General features: G+C 40.1%; 1 protein-coding gene across 3 annotated transcripts in view; it reads left to right on the top strand.

Moving 5' to 3' along the window:
- The window catches only part of LOC118078199 (phosphatidylinositol-binding clathrin assembly protein), a 50,361-nt gene that overhangs the window by 25,583 nt on the left and 7,391 nt on the right, over positions 1-17,387 (top strand). For 2 of the 3 annotated variants that reach the window (XM_035101946.3, XM_088664619.1), the window contains exons 9-17: positions 2,754-2,839; positions 3,818-3,941; positions 4,529-4,668; positions 5,713-5,816; positions 7,118-7,264; positions 7,783-7,893; positions 12,115-12,231; positions 12,331-12,361; positions 16,948-17,068. In XM_035101946.3, coding sequence (XP_034957837.1) covers positions 2,754-2,839; positions 3,818-3,941; positions 4,529-4,668; positions 5,713-5,816; positions 7,118-7,264; positions 7,783-7,893; positions 12,115-12,231; positions 12,331-12,361; positions 16,948-17,068 — 981 coding nt within the window. The remainder of the gene's footprint in view (positions 1-2,753; positions 2,840-3,817; positions 3,942-4,528; positions 4,669-5,712; positions 5,817-7,117; positions 7,265-7,782; positions 7,894-12,114; positions 12,232-12,330; positions 12,362-16,947; positions 17,069-17,387) is intronic. The other variant, XM_035101947.3, reaches the window with a different exon arrangement.

Below are 17,387 nucleotides of genomic sequence, written 5' to 3'. Positions count from 1 at the left end.
TGACTTAGTATAAAGCAGCTTCCTATGTTCCTGTGTGTTTCAGAGATTTTTTAAAAATGTAATGGACAGCCAGGGAGGGAGTTGGCCGCTCAAATAAAAAGTAGAAAATGGAGGCCTCTAAAGTTGTCCTTTGGTGCTGACATAGGTACCGGTATGAACTCCTGGTTATGGAAACTATATAGTTTCTTCTATGAGGTTTGCTGGTGCTCATACACCAGGCATATTATTCAGAAGTTGCAGCCACAGCTACAAAGACTTGATGAGGCCTATAGCTCAGTGGCAGAGCAAACTTTATCTGAAAATGGCCCAAGATTCAATCTCCAGGATCTCTAGTTATAGGATACAGTTAAGAAAGCTAGGCAAGAATTTAACTTAAAGAGTTTAGAGAGCTATAACACTGGACTACACAAAACAACGGTCTGATTCAATGTAAAATAGCGCCACGTGTTCACATAACGGGGTGTGTGTGTACAGAATTAATTCATGTAGGACAGCTCCACAAAGTGAAAAATTCTTGCTAGCCAGCTCAGGATCTGATAGTTCACATGCTGCCGATGTTACAACATTGCACCAAATGGTTCCATAGATCCCTCTTAATGTTCATGGATCTTTCCATTTGCTGGCGCCATGCCATGTGCTTCTGTTTCTTTTCTTGTCCCAAATAGGCATTGCCTTTTGTACCTACTTGCGCATGTCACCCATCTGTCCCCTTATTTTTATTGTTGCCTTTACAGTTGCTTAACTCCTGTCTGTTTCTGTCTTCCCAATCCAATGGGACAGCCCCCACAATGTGTCAATTGCCTTGTCAGCCCTTCTGACTTCTTGACTGTTCTAATGACTAGGGTGCCTAGTAAAGGCAAGGTACTCCTTTTGACGGCATGCCCCTGAAGTGGGTCCCTTCTTTAAAATGTTGTGTGTGTGTGTGTGTGTGTGTCCCACATTTTGGGGGCGTCACACCATTAATACCCCACTGAAGTAATGGCTTCAGACTTCTGTAGTTGAATCTTAATCTGACAAACTGGGAGCAAAACTAGGACTATTGTGTTTGTGTGGAGCCCTGCTGAATAATGCAGGCTATAGAAGCGTGGAGAGGGCTTTGTTTTTTTGTTTTTAATGCAAACATGGACAAAGAAAAACAATGGGTGATATCCAATGTTAAGAGCAGACACCGTGAAATCAATGCAGATACACCCCACTCTTTGGGCAAACTTCACTAATTTATTTCAGTGGGAATGAAGTGCAACCACCTTAGTGTGCATCCAGCCTTAGTATGCATCCAGGAGATGTTGAATTGATTTACCGACTCTCTTTCAAGCAGTTAACATGACACCCCTTGTGAATCAAAGCTAAAGTGGTGCACAATACAGGAATCTTCATTAATACATTGTCTAATCCTTTGGAACAACTTTTGCAAGTTTGCTCTTTAGAACTATTACCTTGGCATAATAGTTGTTTTCTTTGACTTTGGGAGGCTTAGTTTGAGCCCTTGCAGAACAGCCAATTTTTTTTCTGTAAATATCAGCCATGTTTTGGAGAAAAGCAATCCACTCCATTTACCTGTGTGTGAGCATCCAGTAAAACAAAATGACAGCTTATGGAGCTTATGGAGCTGAGCCGTTTTAAAATGAATTCAGCATTCTTCAGTTGTGCACATCATGTGCTCTTGTTTCTGATCATTTTGTCTACTGTAGAAGTTAATGAGCTGTGTGCTGGTGAATCTTTATTACAAGTAAATGTAAGGAACGTTTCACTCCGGTGTAGACTCCAGCATACCAACATAATTAAAACAGCAGAGAGCATTATTGGCTGCTCACTCACCACCTTAGAACAAATTTACACCCCCAGGTGCCATAGAAAAGCACTAGATATATCAAGAGATCCAACGCACCCTGGTCACCATTTCTTTCAGCTCCTGCCATCGGGACGGAGATATAGAACAATGCAGGCAAGAACGAGCCGTCTCAGGAACAGTTTCTTCTCTAGAGCAATTTTGGCCTTAAATGGAAAGCCCAGACTTTGAAGTCATCTTATTTTACTTGTTATTTTGTAGTATATTTACTGTTTTTAATTAGCTTTTTGTAATTTTGGATTATGCGGAATGCTTTATCTGAGTGGATGTAGCAACCGAGTAATTTCGTTGTTCCCGCAAGGGGACAATGACAATAAAGATATCTTATCTTATCTTATCTTATCTTATAATAAACTGAAAACTTTACTGTGGAATTGTCAGGGCTAACAGATTTCACCTCGAGAACTGGTATTGCTGAGGTGTTCCTACAGTTCTCTGGAATAGTTCCTGAAAACAACTCATCTGGAAGATGGTGACAGAAATGTTATAACAAGCCTCCTGCCTAAATTTTAAAAAACAACAACCAGGAGAGGGTTCCATGCTCACAGAGAGAGCAATGTTTTGCCTGCAGAAGTACCCTGGAAGCTCAAAATAAAAAGGACCGTATAGGAGATAATGGGAAAGATTTCTGCCTTTGGTCCTGGCAAGCTGTTGCCAGTCAGAATCAGCAGTGTTGGGTCTTATTGGCAAGTTGTCTGACCTGATGTAAGGCAGCCACTGTTCATTTCGCTCAGTTATGAGATTATGGTGGAAAGTAGATGTGGAGGCTTTGAGGCCATTGTCCTTCCTCTCTATGTATGTACCATACATAAAAGTAATTTCTTTTGTATTTGGAGTGGAAAAATGTAAAGAAGAAGTAGTAGTTTGCATTCCTGCATACATTTGATAAGAATTTTCACTTTAGGCTCCCAGCAGTCTGCTTGAAGCTTTGGAGCAGCATCTGGCTTCACTGGAAGGGAAGAAGACAAAGGAGGTTTCAGCTGCTAGCAGGTAAATAGGCAGGCGGACTGCAACCAGAGCATTGATTATTGGTATATTGGAGTGTTGAAGTATAGTATGTTCTCATCTCTTTTATAGTCTTGTTTTTTATGACTTCAATGTAATGTAGCAGAATTGTTTCTTCTCAAATAGTAAGGGCAAAAGTGGGTGATAACACCAAAGCAATAATGCAAAGCAGGCTGTTAAGTTGCACAGAAGATTTATTGAATTGTAGAACTATCCCAAAGCATCTCCTGCTATCACCTGCCTTTAAGAATGGGTGGATGGAATTATGGGGTGAAATGGGAAAAATAATTCATTTTTCCCACACTCCCTGAAAAAACACACAAAAAGAACCTAGTGAATTCCTCAGTTCTCCACCTAAATGACTTAGTACTGTCTACATGCATATGGCCATCTTGGTAGCTGTCTCACACATGTGGAATTCCCCTCCCTTTGAGATCTGTCTTATCTCTTGCAAGCACTCTAAAAATCTTTATTTGGATTTACTTTGGATTATCAGACAAACTAGATCATTTTTCATTGCGAAGTATACTCTAAACAGCGGTACCCAAACGACCATGGACCACTTGAGAATGCTGATGGGCTCAGTGGATTATCTAATAATTTTTCTGCCATTTGTAACAATTGTAATATGTTGTGCTTATTTTATTGTAATTTGTTGTATTTTGTAATCCAGTTCAAGTGCATAAAAAAGCATGGTAAACATGGATACTTTGAGATATCATGTTTCCCACTCATTTACTTGGATTTAAGTCCCTCTCAGTTAAGTGAGATTTCTTCCCATAGGATCCCAGATGTTATGCCCTTTTATCATTCTTTGCCAGGTTAATTTGGAGAAGACTAATGTTGTAGTGTTCTGAATTCTGTCCTGTTTCCCCCTTCCTCGTGAACTATCTAGGTGATGCTTGAAGCTTCCTTCAAGTTCAAAGATGTTAAATATGTGGTCCTTTTCCTTTAAATTTTCAGAGCAAGCACCCTATCCAGTGCCGTTTCTACACTTGCCAACACAGGAATGTCCTTCACTAAAATGGACGAAAGAGAGAAACAGCAGGCATTGGAGGAGGAGCAAGCTAGACTTCAAGCACTGAAGGTACTGCTTCTGGTTTTGTTGGACATGCAGAGTCAGAAAATGTGTAAGCTAGTTTGGCAGCTGCACTTCACAAACCCTTGTAAAAAGTAACTTGGCTCTGTGTCTTGTTAAAGTGAGGTAGGGGTGTGTGTGTGTGTGTGTGTGTGTGTGTGTGTGTGTGTGTGTGAAAGAGTGCTTTGAGTGTTTTTGGAATGGCCATATGCTGCAGCCTTAGCTTCATCTTGATCACAGCATCAAATCTGTGACCTATTTTTAAAAATCTGTAAATCTTGGATTCACAGATCAAGCCAAAGCTGAGCACTTCCATGTCTCACTGAGCTTGATGTGGAAAGAGCCAACCAAATTCTTCATGAAATCAATGTGATTTAAAAGTGATTAGCTTTGGCTGGATCATGGCCTTAACTCATGAACAGGACAGTCTCACTGATTTTCATGACAGTGGAGTATGGTTGGATTACATCATAACACTCTGTAGAATGGTGACGTGGATTAACTTCGCAAGATAGTTAAGTTTCATTGTTGGTGTACTTGCATTCTGAAAAACTCACATAATGTAAAATTTGAATTATCTTGCACAACTCTTTTAGGAACAGCGATTGAGAGAGATTTCTGTGGTGTCAAATTCAACTTCTACATCTGCCTCTCCAAGCACTTTATCAGGGAAGAGTGTAAACACCAACTCTGCACCTGTTGACCTATTTGCAACACCTGCTCCAACCACCAATAGGTGAGGAATATTTCAATATCGGGTACAAATAATCTAGAGTCAGAACTTTAATTATTCATATTATGTTACTGGAACACATTCCCAAGTGGAAACTCAGAATGCTTTGTGGGAATTGAAGAGAACAGGCACTTTTGCATAAAGGTTTTAGACTCTCATTCATTGTTTTACTGAAGAGAAACTTGACTAAGTTCCTTTGTTAAAAAAGGAATTGTAACCTTTCTCCTTCCCTTTTACAATAATCTTTGTAAGCAATTAATTGAAACATTAGGATTGAATACTGAACGTCAAGAAACATTAGGATTGAATACTGAACGTCAAGATTTATACAGTCATTTTTAGATATATAACATAGAAGTGAAGCCAGCAAGAAAAAAATGTACAAGAAGTTGCTCAAATCTGACTTTGCAATGAGAAATGAATGTATGAGATCAGGAATCAAAGGTTGAACATAGTGCTGTCCAAACCTCTAGCCTTAAATTAATATGGCATTCCTCCGTGCATTAATAATGACCCCACCCAGTCAATAACTGGATTGTAGACTTTTTCCAATTTAGCAGTCATATCATGCTTATCCTGCAGTTCCAAGCAGTTGACAATCAACAGCCACAAGAACAATAAATAAAACCAATATAAAAGCCACATAAAATTTCCACCTTAAAGTGTTACAAACCAGCAGCAGGAGAACAAACATTAAAACCAATTGAAGATTAAAATAGTCAAATAAAACCAGGCCAGATGCTGAAGGCCTTCCTTCACCATTTATTGGAAGGCCTATAAAGAGGAGTCCAAACAAGCCTACAGAATCTTCTGCAGCACAAGCCTGGCATTGACAGTATTGTTGGGGTGGCAGTGGGTTTAATACTTGTTTTACTGTTGTAAACAAAATCTATCTTGGAGAGTAAGATTCTTGGAGGATCTCATCAAATCAAATTTGTGTTGTAAAGTAAAATTTCAAGTTATTTCTCTCATGTCAGTGGATGTATATGCAAGCATTTCTTGCTTAAGTATGTCATTTATAGCTGACAACCTTCTTGGAACTTTCAGCATGCCCAACCTTTCTACTGATCTCTTTGATCTCCAACCTGCATTTGTTCCAACGGTACAGAGTACTCCAGCCATAGCAACATCAGCAGGCAATGCCTGGGGAGGTAAGTTTACTGCTGTGGTTAAACAAAACATTTACAGTCCTTGGAATTAATTGTCTTTACCCTTTCAGATTGTCATACATTCCTGAATGCACAGCTAATCTTATGTTGCCATGTAAACTAGTTACCTTTATTAATAGCTGTGGAATAGAAACATGTAATGATAACAGCAGCTATTATTGTACTCCAAAATTATTGCTGTTTTTTTCTTTCAAGGAATGTGTCAGTTTATCTTTGTTTTCTTTCCAGTTTTATTAGATACATAAGCATCTGCAAATTTTGTCTGCTGAGGGTACATTACATAGGGTGTAACACAGGCCCATGCAGAGCTTGTCTAAAGCCAAGGATAGGAGCGTTGTTAGAATAAAGTTTTAAAGTCAAACAAAAAAAAGCAGTTATTCCCTGGCAGAGCCCCCCGAGGCCTAGGGCAGGTGCACCCGGCTGTCCCCCCCCCCCACTGCCACATGGGCCTGGTGTAACATCTTCTCTGTATCTCCTGGTGTGTGTTCTGAACTGTTAGGTCATTGTGAACCAGTTTTCCATAGTAAATGAAACATGTAATAGGAGCAGAGAACATAACAGAACGTTTGTGGTCTGTGGGTATTTGTAACCGTTCCACTTTGCATTTCTGAGTTCTACATCCAAAACCTTAGCTGCTGTCAACTTGAGGTAGGAAGTTTGGTCTTCATGGAGTTGCCTTTCTGGCCAACATGTTCCTTGCTTCTGGGGGCAGGTGGTTAAGCTGTCCACTTGTTAACTTTTCTCATAAGCAGAGTGACCTGTAGGGTTTTCTGGCACTACATTTTCCTTCCCCAAACCTCTGGCTCAGAGGTGTATGATGCACAAGAGAGGATATCTGTGAGCACAAGTCTGTGACATGATCTTACTGTGCCTATAGTTGAGGGTGGGAAGTAGCTTCTCAACAACCAGTTTGGACTGTATCTGTGCCATAACCGAATTTTCTATATGTTGAGGACATAACTATTTTGTGAGCAAGTCAGTGAGGCTCAAGTAGAAATAGCAACTGCTTGGTTTAAAGACCTGGAAGTGTATTCTGGTGTAATATATGTTTCCTGCTCCCAAATGATTGTGCCCTTTTGTATGAAAGACAAAACTGGTATGAATTTCATTCATTTGGGTGAGCAGACCAATGAGAAACAGCCTTACACAAAACCGTGTTAAGTACTTACCATCCTGCTTCTGTGAACACCCCATGTTGTTCAGTGTGTCTTCTCTCTTGAGTACTACTTGTGTTCTAGTTTTACTTCTTTCCCTTTCTTTCAACCTAATGCTGTATCTGAAAGGAACTTTCTCATCCACAAATGGTTGTGTTGGGTCTCCACCCCACCTGGACCTCTTTGATATGAAGCCAGTTGAAGAAGCTGTAAAAAGTACCACCCCTTTTGTGACATCCACCTTTACATCCAAACAAACAGTGGAACTGTTTAGTGGTAAAACATCCTCTATTCCCCCCCCCAAATATACATTATTATAATGATTCTAATATTTCTAATTGTATTAATTCTTAGTTTCTACCTTAATTTTCTTAGTTTCAACTCAAAACTACATTACAACTGCTAATTATTAGTCATATAACTGTGACAATTTTAATTAAGAATCAAAATTGTGCACTTTAAATATGCAAAATTGCATGTGTTACTTTTGACATGTTCATGACCATAACTTTTTTATTTTTTTAAAAAAAGTATGTGTGTGTGTGTGTGTGTGTGTGTGTATGTGTGTATATATATATATATATATATGTATGTATGTATGTATGTATGAGATTGGGTTTCCAAAGTTCTATAATTCACTAGATGCCCCTTCTTAAATCTGGTGTCTGCTTTGTTCCTTTCTTTCTCTATACTACCCTGTACTTTTCTTATAAATGGTTACATAACATCAGCCTCTTAGAATAGCAGAACTATTTAATGACAACAGTACCAATATTTTTTATTATCATTTGTAGGATATTCCCTTAATTCGGTGCCACAGAATACTGCCTCTTCAACAGTCAGTGTGGATTTTGATGCTGTATTTGGTGGCAAATCAGCAGTACAAGAATTTAGAACTGCAACAGGTAAAGCTATTTAATGTGTTTCAAATTTCTGCATTTTATAAAGCCAGCAGCTATCTTTATTTGTCTAGTTATATAGGTCATTGGATTCAATATTTGCCTTTTTATCAGATAATTATTTTATATAATGTCAGTCTGTAAAACACTGCTTTCCAGAATGCATGGAAGGCAGAGCACCAATACTTCACATGTATGGACAGCTAGTAGCTAAGGAGTGGGGAGCAAATGAATAAACCTGCCTGGCAAATTTCCTCCTTGTCATTTACTGCTCAGCCATAACTTTTATCTGTATGTTTCCTTTCCTTGAACATGCATGAATAGCTTTTCCTCAGAGTCCTGGGCTGCTAAATGTTGTTGGCATTTCCATTAGGCTGGGGAGACCTGTGGCCCTCAAGATATTGCTGATCTACATCTTCCATTGTCCCTGACCATTGGCCATTCTGGCTGGGATTGATGGGCATTGGAATCCAAAAACAATTGGAGGGCAGCAGGAATGCCCACTGTTGTATTAGACATTAAAGCTCAGCCACAAGAGGAGGGGAGAATAGTCTTTGCTCTTTTCTACTTGCTAGTTAGTCACTTGCTGACTCACCATGCTGCCTAATCTTTGAGATGAAGTCATACTTTAATTTTGCTTAAATAGTGTGTCAAATGGTTTTATTCACTGGAGGGTGCCTGTCTTTTTAAACTGATGGACTTAAATAATTTAAATTTAAAAATTCTAAGCTCCTTAGAATGTTTCTGATTAAATTGTCTTTTAGAAAAAAGTTACCTGCCCCAAACTACAAGTGCTTAGTTCTGTTTCCGCTACTCTAATACCCATTGTGATTGTCCTTTTCTTTTTCTGGTATATTTCAATGTGGCGTTCCGGATCATGGATTTCAATGGGTAAGTTTATAAAGTGATTGTAAGTTTAAGGCTGCAATCCCATGCATGCTTAACCTGGGAGTGAGCCCCATTGAATAGCACAGGATTCTGTTCTCTGTAAACATGAATAAGTTTGTGCTGCCCCTGGTCTCTGCCCTTAAGCGTAACCCAGGAAGTAGAATCCAGGGCTTTAGGGTTCTCTGAAAGGCAGCTTCTTACTCATAGCAATGATTTTACATAGAAAGGCCACCTGGGAATTTATAGGTTGTGAGCAGGAAACTGCTCCTCAATGAGCACCTGTAAAGGCGTTCGTGCAGAGATTAGTCTGATTGTTGTACAGGCCAAAAATGCTTCTCTTACCTTCTTCAAATGCACGTGCTTCCAGAGTTTTCTGGGCACTCAGTATTGTGTTCAAGTGCAAGGGAGGGAATGAATTTGATTGTAAAAGAATACATGCCCAGATCAGAACCCTCAATTGAAATGGATGTAGAGCTATGTTAGATTGCAGAGGACAAAACTCAACTCCTGCGACTATAGGAATGCATTGTCTTTAAGCAGGCATCCCCAAACTTCGGCCCTCCAGATGTTTTGGACTACAATTCCCATCTTCCCCGACCACTAGTCCTGTTAGCTAGGGGTCATGGGAGTTGTAGGCGAAAACATCTGGAGGGCCACAGTCTGGGGATGCCTGTCTTAAAGCATACTGGAACATAAGATGAGCCCTGTTTAATCAGATCAGAGACCTATTTAGAGACCCAGATCAGAAAACCCAGGCAGGCATTCAGGATGGGGTTGCACTTCCTCGGAAGTAGCACATCCACAGCTTGGGCCTGCTCCTAGATTCAACACTGTCACTGGAAGCTCAGGTGACTTCTGTGGCCAGAACCCCTTTTTCCAGCTCTGGGTGTTCTGCCAGCAATGGCCCTGTTTAGACAGAAATGACTTGGCCACTGCACTTTATGCTCTTGTAACTTCCAGATTCAATTACTGTGATGTGGTCTATGTGGGGCTGGCCTTGAAGGCAACTCTAAAACTTCAACTGGTCCCAAATGCAGCAGCCAGATTCTGTTTAGATCTCACATAACTCCTGTTTTAAAACGGCTGCACTGGTTGCTAGTTTGTTCCCAGGTGCTCACAATTAATGAGTAAAGCCCTAAAACACTCAGGCCCTGAATAATTGAAAGACTGCATTCTTCTCTACAGCCCTGTCAGGTGTTAAGATTGGCAGAGGGGCCCTGCTGATTCTATTCCACTGCCCCCAGAAGCTTGGGGTGGAGTGCCTGGGAGAGTGAATTCTCTGTGACAGACCCTAAATTGTGGAACTTGCTCCCCATAGAGATGTGTCTGGTATCTTCATGATATGTTGAAGACATACATCTCTTTACCCTGACTTTTGACACCTGAGTTAAATATATATTTAGTTCCCAACTTATTTCTGTGATTTTAAGTTGCTTGTTTTTAACATTTTGCTTTAATTGTTGAAATCTGCCTTGAGGGTAAAGGATGGGTAATAGTAATAGTCTACCACAGTGTTTCTCAACCTTTTTTGGGCCAAGGCACACTTGTTCCATGAAAAAAATCACGAGGCACACCACCATTAAAAAAGTTTTAAAAAATTAACTCTGTGCCGCCCTATATTGACTATATAATTATGACTGTAAGAAACACTTGCCAATTGCTGTGTTGGTTGCAATCTCCTGTAATAAGGCTTCACAAGCCGCTGATTTCTCTGCCAGCAGAATCCTTTGCTCAGCAAGTTTCAGGTTGAGCTCATCCAGCCAGCTTCTTTAAGTTTGTCTAAAACCACCCTCCCGTGGTGGTGGCTGTTGAGAGCTGCGCTTGCCCCGCGTCGTGACCCGGCCGGCTTCCTTTCCGGCGGGTCAGTGTTGAATATTGGCGGCCGCCAGGCACGTGACAATGCAAATCGCCCTTCTCGTCGCCACACGTCGCGGCACACCAGCCACCGTCTTGCGGCACACTAGTGTGCCGCGGAACAGCGGTTGAGAAACGCTGGTCTACCATCCTGTTCTCACAGTGGCTGACCAGAGTGCAAGAACACACTGCCCATTCTTGCTCCCCAGCAACTGCTTCCAACACTGAATACTTCTCTATAAGAACCACCACTTTCAAGACAAACATTGCCAGGGAAAGGCAAACAGCCAGTCTAATAATAATAATAATAATAATAATAATAATAATAATAATTTATACCCCGCCCATCTGGCCGGGTTCCCCCAGCCACTCTGGGCGGCTTCCAACTAAACATTAAAATACAGAAATCAAACATTAAAAGCTTCCCTAAACAGGGCTGCCTTGTGGTAAGGACCATTACATTGTAATGTTTTAACATGCCTGCAGTTCTTAGCTGTTATATTTGCCTAATTCTAAGAACATGATCCTTGGATTAAAAAACTTTTATTAATCTTTATCATTCCCCTCTTCTGGGGAACTCAGGCCAATGTACATGGCACTCCCCCCTTTGAGGTTGGTTAGTCTGAGAGATGATGAGTGGCTTAAGATCACCCAGGAAGCATAGTGACTGATTAGGTTGCTGTAAGGCTAGAATCGAAACATTGCTATCTAATTTCTTTTAACTGATTATTCTGATAAAATAAACATTGTGACCTCCCCATCTATACCCACCCCCCCTTTTTTGTAAATTTCCTCTTTTTGGTGCTGCTTAGGCAAGTCCATTTCCTGCACTGATGGTTGTGTGGGGGTTTGGGTTTGTGCTTTCTAATTTTACATCTCTAAGAAAGTGCAATTGTCAAACCACTATAAACATAGGAGAAACTGCAGTTATCTTTGTGTGCATTAAAATATTTTGTACACTTTCAAGACTGCTTGAAAATCCAGGGTTTAAGAATTCCTTTTTAAATCTTTGAAGTGTAAATCTTACATTCCAGCAGCGTATTAGAATTTTGTCTAGAATCATTTTTTCCCCAGGAATAATGTGGAGTTTAACCTATATCTTGTCTAATCCTTAAGCTCTTTTGAAATGGAAACTGTACATAAAAGCTAATGCTGGCTAGAATTCAGTTTCCATTGCTCGGTAAATAGTCTGCTTAGGTGGGTATGCACATCCCAGCTTCATCAAAATATACATTCTGACATTTCAGTGAGTATCACAGTATACATGTAGCTCTTATTCCTACATCTGTGGATGTAAGCAGATTATTGCATATACAACTAATTTAACTAGGCGAAAAGGGTGGTGGCATTTTATTGGGAGAAGGAGATTTCTGGGTGGTGGTACCCTTTTATTGCCTTCTGTTACCAGTTGAAATGTTAGCTGCAAACCAATAATACTCTTTTTAAAAAAGATTATCTCCTTTGTACCCAGTCTTTAATTTACAGATGATGTATTGCAACCAACAGTACAAGCTCAAAATCAGAGAGTAGCTTTAATTGGTCAGCACAGTGGGAAGATTTTGGCCAATGACCTTGATTCTTCACTTGCTAATCTGGTTGGAAGTAAGTTTAACACTTTCATTTTTTAGAAAAGGTTTCCCTTTGTTTATTATGAAAGGAATTCTAAATCTTAATTAAATGTTTTTGGGTATTTTATTACAGATCTTGGCTTTGGAGGAACACCATCAAAAAAGTGAGACATATATTTCTAAATTTCACAATTTCTAATTGTTGTTGTTGTTGTTTAGTCGTTTAGTCGTGTCCGACTCTTCGTGACCCCATGGACCATAGCACGCCAGGCACTCCTGTCTTGCACTGCCTCCCGTAGCTTGGTCAAACTCATGTTCGTAGCTTCGAGAACACTGTCCAACCATCTTGTCCTCTGTCGTCCCCTTCTCCTAGTGCCCTCAATCTTTCCCAACATCAGGGTCTTTTCCAAGGATTCTTCTCTTCTCATGAGGTGGCCAAAGTATTGGAGCCTCAGCTTCACGATCTGTCCTTCCAGGGAGCACTCAGGGCTGATTTCCTTAAGAATTGATAGGTTTGATCTTCTAGCAGTCCATGGGACTCTCAAGAGTCTCCTCCAGCACCATAATTCAAAAGCATCAATTCTTCGGCGATCAGCCTTCTTTATGGTCCAGCTCTCACTTCCATACATCACTACTGGGAAAACCATAGCTTTAACTATACGGACCTTCGTCGGCAAGGTGATGTCTCTGCTTTTTAAGATGCTGTCTAGGTTTGTCATTGCTTTTCTCCCAAGAAGCAGGCGTCTTTTAATTTCGTGACTGCTGTCACCATCTGCAGTGATCAAGGAGCCCAAGAAAGTAAAATCTCTCACTGCCTCCATTTCTTCCCCTTCTATTTGCCAGGAGGTGATGGGACCAGTGGCCATGATCTTGGTTTTTTTGATGTTGAGCTTCAGACCATATTTTGCGCTCTCCTCTTTCACCCTCATTAAAAGGTTCTTTAATTCCTCCTCACTTTCTGCCATCAAGGTTGTGTCATCTGCATATCTGAGGTTGTTGATATTTCTTCCGGCAATCTTAATTCCTGCTCGGGATTCATCTAGTCCAGCCTTTCGCATGATGAATTCTGCATATAAGTTAAATAAGCAGGGAGACAATATACAACCTTGTCGTACTCCTTTCCCAATTTTGAACCAATCAGTTGTTCCATATCCAGTTCTAACTGTAGCTTCTTGTCCCACATAGAGATTTCTCAGGAGACAGATGAGGTGATCAGGCACTCCCATTTCTTTAAGAACTTGCCATAGTTTGCTGTGGTCGACACAGTCAAAGGCTTTTGCATAGTCAATGAAGCAGAAGTAGACGTTTTTCTGGAACTCTCTAGCTTTCTCCATAATCCAGCGCATGTTTGCTATTTGGTCTCTGGTTCCTCTGCCCTTTCGAAATCCAGCTTGCACTTCTGGGAGTTCTCGGTCCACATACTGCCTAAGCCTGCCTTGTAGAATTTTAAGCATGACCTTGCTAGCGTGTGAAATGAGCGCAATTGTGCGGTAGTTGGAGCATTCTTTGGCACTGCCCTTCTTTGGAATTGGGACGTAGACTGATCTTCTCCAATCCTCTGGCCATTGCTGAGTTTTCCAAACTTGCTGGCATATTGGGTGTAGCACCTTAACAGCATCATCTTTTAAAATTTTAAATAGTTCAGCTGGAATATCATCACTTCCACTGGCTTTGTTATTAGCAGTGCTTTCTAAGGCCCATTTGACTTCACTCTCCAAGATGTCTGGCTCAAGGTCAGCAAACACACTACCTGGGGTGTACGAGACCTCCATATCTTTCTGGTATAATTCCTCTGTGTATTCTTGCCACCTCTTCTTGATGTCTTCTGCTTCTGTTAGGTCCTTACCACTTTTGTCCTTGATTATGGTAATCTTTGTACGAAATGTTCCTTTCATATCTCCAATTTTCTTGAACAGATCTCTGGTTTTCCCCATTCTATTGTTTTCCTCTATTTCTTTGCATTGCTCATTTAAGAAGACCCTCTTATCTCTCCTTGCTGTTTTTTGGAAATCTGCATTCAGTTTCCTGTATCTTTCCCTATCTCCCTTGCATTTTGCTTGCCTCCTCTCCTCCGCTATTCGTAAGGCCTCGTTGGACAGCCATTTTGCCTTCTTGCATTTCCTTTTCCTTGGGATGGTTTTCGTTGCTGCCTCCTGTATAATGTTACGAGCCTCCATCCATAGTTCTTCAGGCACTCTGTCCACCAAATCTAAATCCTTAAACCTGTTCCTCACTTCCACTGTGTATTCATAAGGGATTTGATTCAGATTGTATCTTACTGGCCCAGTGGTTTTTCCTACTTTCTTCAGTTTAAGCTGGAATTTTGCTATAAGAAGCTGATGATCTGAGTTACAGTCAGCTCCAGGTCTTGTTTTTGCTGATTGTATAGAGCTTCTCCATCTTTGGCTGCAGAGAATATAATCAATCTGATTTCGATGCTGCCCATTTGGTGATATCCATGTGTAGAGTCGTCTCTTGTGTTGTTGGAAGAGAGTGTTTGTGATGACCAGCTTGTTCTCTTGACAGAACTCTATTAGCCTTTGCCCTGCTTCATTTTGAACTCCAAGGCCAAACTTGCCAGTTGTTCCTTTTATCTCTTGATTCCCTACTTTAGCATTCCAATCCCCTGTAATGAGAAGAACATCCTTCTTTGGTGTCATTTCTAGAAGGTCTTGTAGGTCTTCATAGAATTGGTCAATTTCACTTTCTTCAGCACCGGTAGTTGGTGCATAAACTTGGATTACTGTGATGTTAAAAGGTCTGCCTTGGATTCGTATCGAGATCATTCTGTCATTTTTGAGATTGCATCCCATTACAGCTTTTGCCACTCTTTTGTTGACTATGAGGGCCACTCCATTTCTTCTACAGGATTCTTGCCCACAGTAGTAGATATGATAGTCACCCGAACTGAATTCACCCATTCCCTTCCATTTTAGTTCACTGATGCCCAGGATGTCGATATTTATTCTTGTCATCTCATTTTTGACCACATCCAGCTTACCTCTATTCATGGTTCTTACATTCCAGGTTCCTATGCAATATTTTTCTTTACAGCATCGGACTTTCCTTTCGCTTCCAGGCATATCCACAACTGAGCGTCCTTTCGGCTTTGGCCCAGCCGCTTCATCAGCTCTGAATCTACTTGTACTTGTCCTCCGCTCTAAATTTCACAATTTCTAATTATATATTGATAAAAATGTCCTTGACTTGTGTTTGCATTGCTGAGCTATCACAGAATTTTCTAATATTCAGTGTTGTGCCAATACAATCATTCTGTGAGAACAAATATTGCCTAACAGAACAGACCTTAACCTTCAAAAGGAGACATTCAGCAATAACTATTTAAGATTGTTTTGAGTTATTAAGAAGATTTATAGCCTGCCTTCGTACAAGCCCAGAGGTTCAAGGTAGTGCATGATATAGATAGTAAAACATCCAGGTTTTGTGTGTTTGTGTGTGTGTGTATCATTTTGGTTACATATTACAAATACATATACCGTACATACAGAAAAATAGAAAAAGAATAAAAAGAAAAACAGAGAAGAACACAAGAAGAAAAACTCGAACATTTTCAGTTATACATCTTTGTATATACAAGTCGTCTCCCTTATTTGTAACTTGACTTCCTGCCTCCCTTAAACGGTTCCTAATAATTTATTATGTATTCAGTTGATAAGTCTGTGGAGAGCATTCTAATTGCCAGTGGGATTTTAATCTACACTAAGCCAAGCAAAATCTTGGGAACCTATTTTTTCCATATAATTTATGAAAACATCCAGTTTTAACATCCAGCTAAAAATACAAAATTAAGCAAATATTAAAAACAAACCCAATCTCCCTATGTAGCATCTGGCTATTCTGGCAGTCATTTCCGGGCCAGGGTTGGGGCACAAATCCCACTCCAAAAATATATGACGCAATTTCATGAATAGCACTATTGTTCAAGTATTGGAAAAGAAAGGTTTGTAAAACTTTCACCATCCTGCCAGTCTCTTCTGACTAGAGGAAATATATTCCAAATGTTTTAATCCCAGCTTTGAATTCTAAGCATTCAAAAATTAACATATATATCTTGCTATAATCAATAACTGAAGCTGGTAAAGAAGAAGTCCCAGAGTAAACGATGTTAAAAGTATAATTTAATTGACTATAAAACAAATCACAAATAGAATTTGCCTGTAAGTGCAGTGACATCAAACTTGCCACCATGTGCTCTGAGGCCTGCTTCACACCTTGGGTGTAGGGCTCCAATCAATAAGGCAGAAGGTATGGGAGGTTCCTTGTGCAGGTGAATTTTTAACATTGCTAATAAAAATATTGTTTTGACCAGGTGGTGGGCTGGTTGGTATGATTTAAAATTTGCCTAAACCTCTGGGAACTGCTTTGTGATAGCAGTTTCCGATGTATAAAGCCAGCTGAGTTATCTGCTACCTTAGCAGTAACCGTAGCACCAGTGTAACTCACGAAGTTTTATGGAAATTTGGCTCTCATACTCGCCAGGCTCTTTCTGAAGTAAGCACACCTTGAAACAAATGGAGGAAGTAATTTATTGTGCAGTTATGAATTTGATAAAAAGTAGATGTGGTGTTTAAAAAGTTACATATACCAAATGCTATGATCCAGGGGCCATGAAGTATGATTATAGTGGCAGCTAAAAGAAATTAGTGATTAACAGAACAGTTCCGTATATTGCAGTATCATTTCAGCTGTTCTCCATATGTAACTGCTCAGCTTTCAATTCGTTTTTTAGATCTGATATGCAGTGGAATCAGCCTACAGAGAAGAAACTTACTGGTGGAACCAATTGGCAAGCGAAAACAAGCACCTCAACTACATGGAATACTGTCCCTATTCCTCCTGCTCCACAGATGGTAATACTTCCAGTATTTTCAGACTTTAAATTGTTTGTGTGTTTGCCTTTCCCCTGTATTTCACAAAGCATTATTGTCAAAATTTTGAGAGGAATTTACCAATAAGGCTTTGACATTAAATTTTAGAATCCCAAGGGAGAAGATTTGGACATAAAATAAATTGGAGGTTACAATGCATCTTGTATAACATGTATTCTTTAGTACCTTCTAGATGTGATTCTCTGTATTTTTAAAAGTATTTTATGATAAAAATATTGGCCAGAATCCAAAGAACTACTTAATTCCACACTAGGCTGATGCTACCCTAGTGGAATTGTTG

This window comes from Zootoca vivipara, chromosome Z2 (genome assembly GCF_965207765.1).
Source record: "Zootoca vivipara chromosome Z2, rZooViv2.hap1.1, whole genome shotgun sequence".
NCBI lineage: Eukaryota > Metazoa > Chordata > Lepidosauria > Squamata > Lacertidae > Zootoca > Zootoca vivipara.
This window is presented reverse-complemented; position numbering and strand designations above follow the sequence as displayed.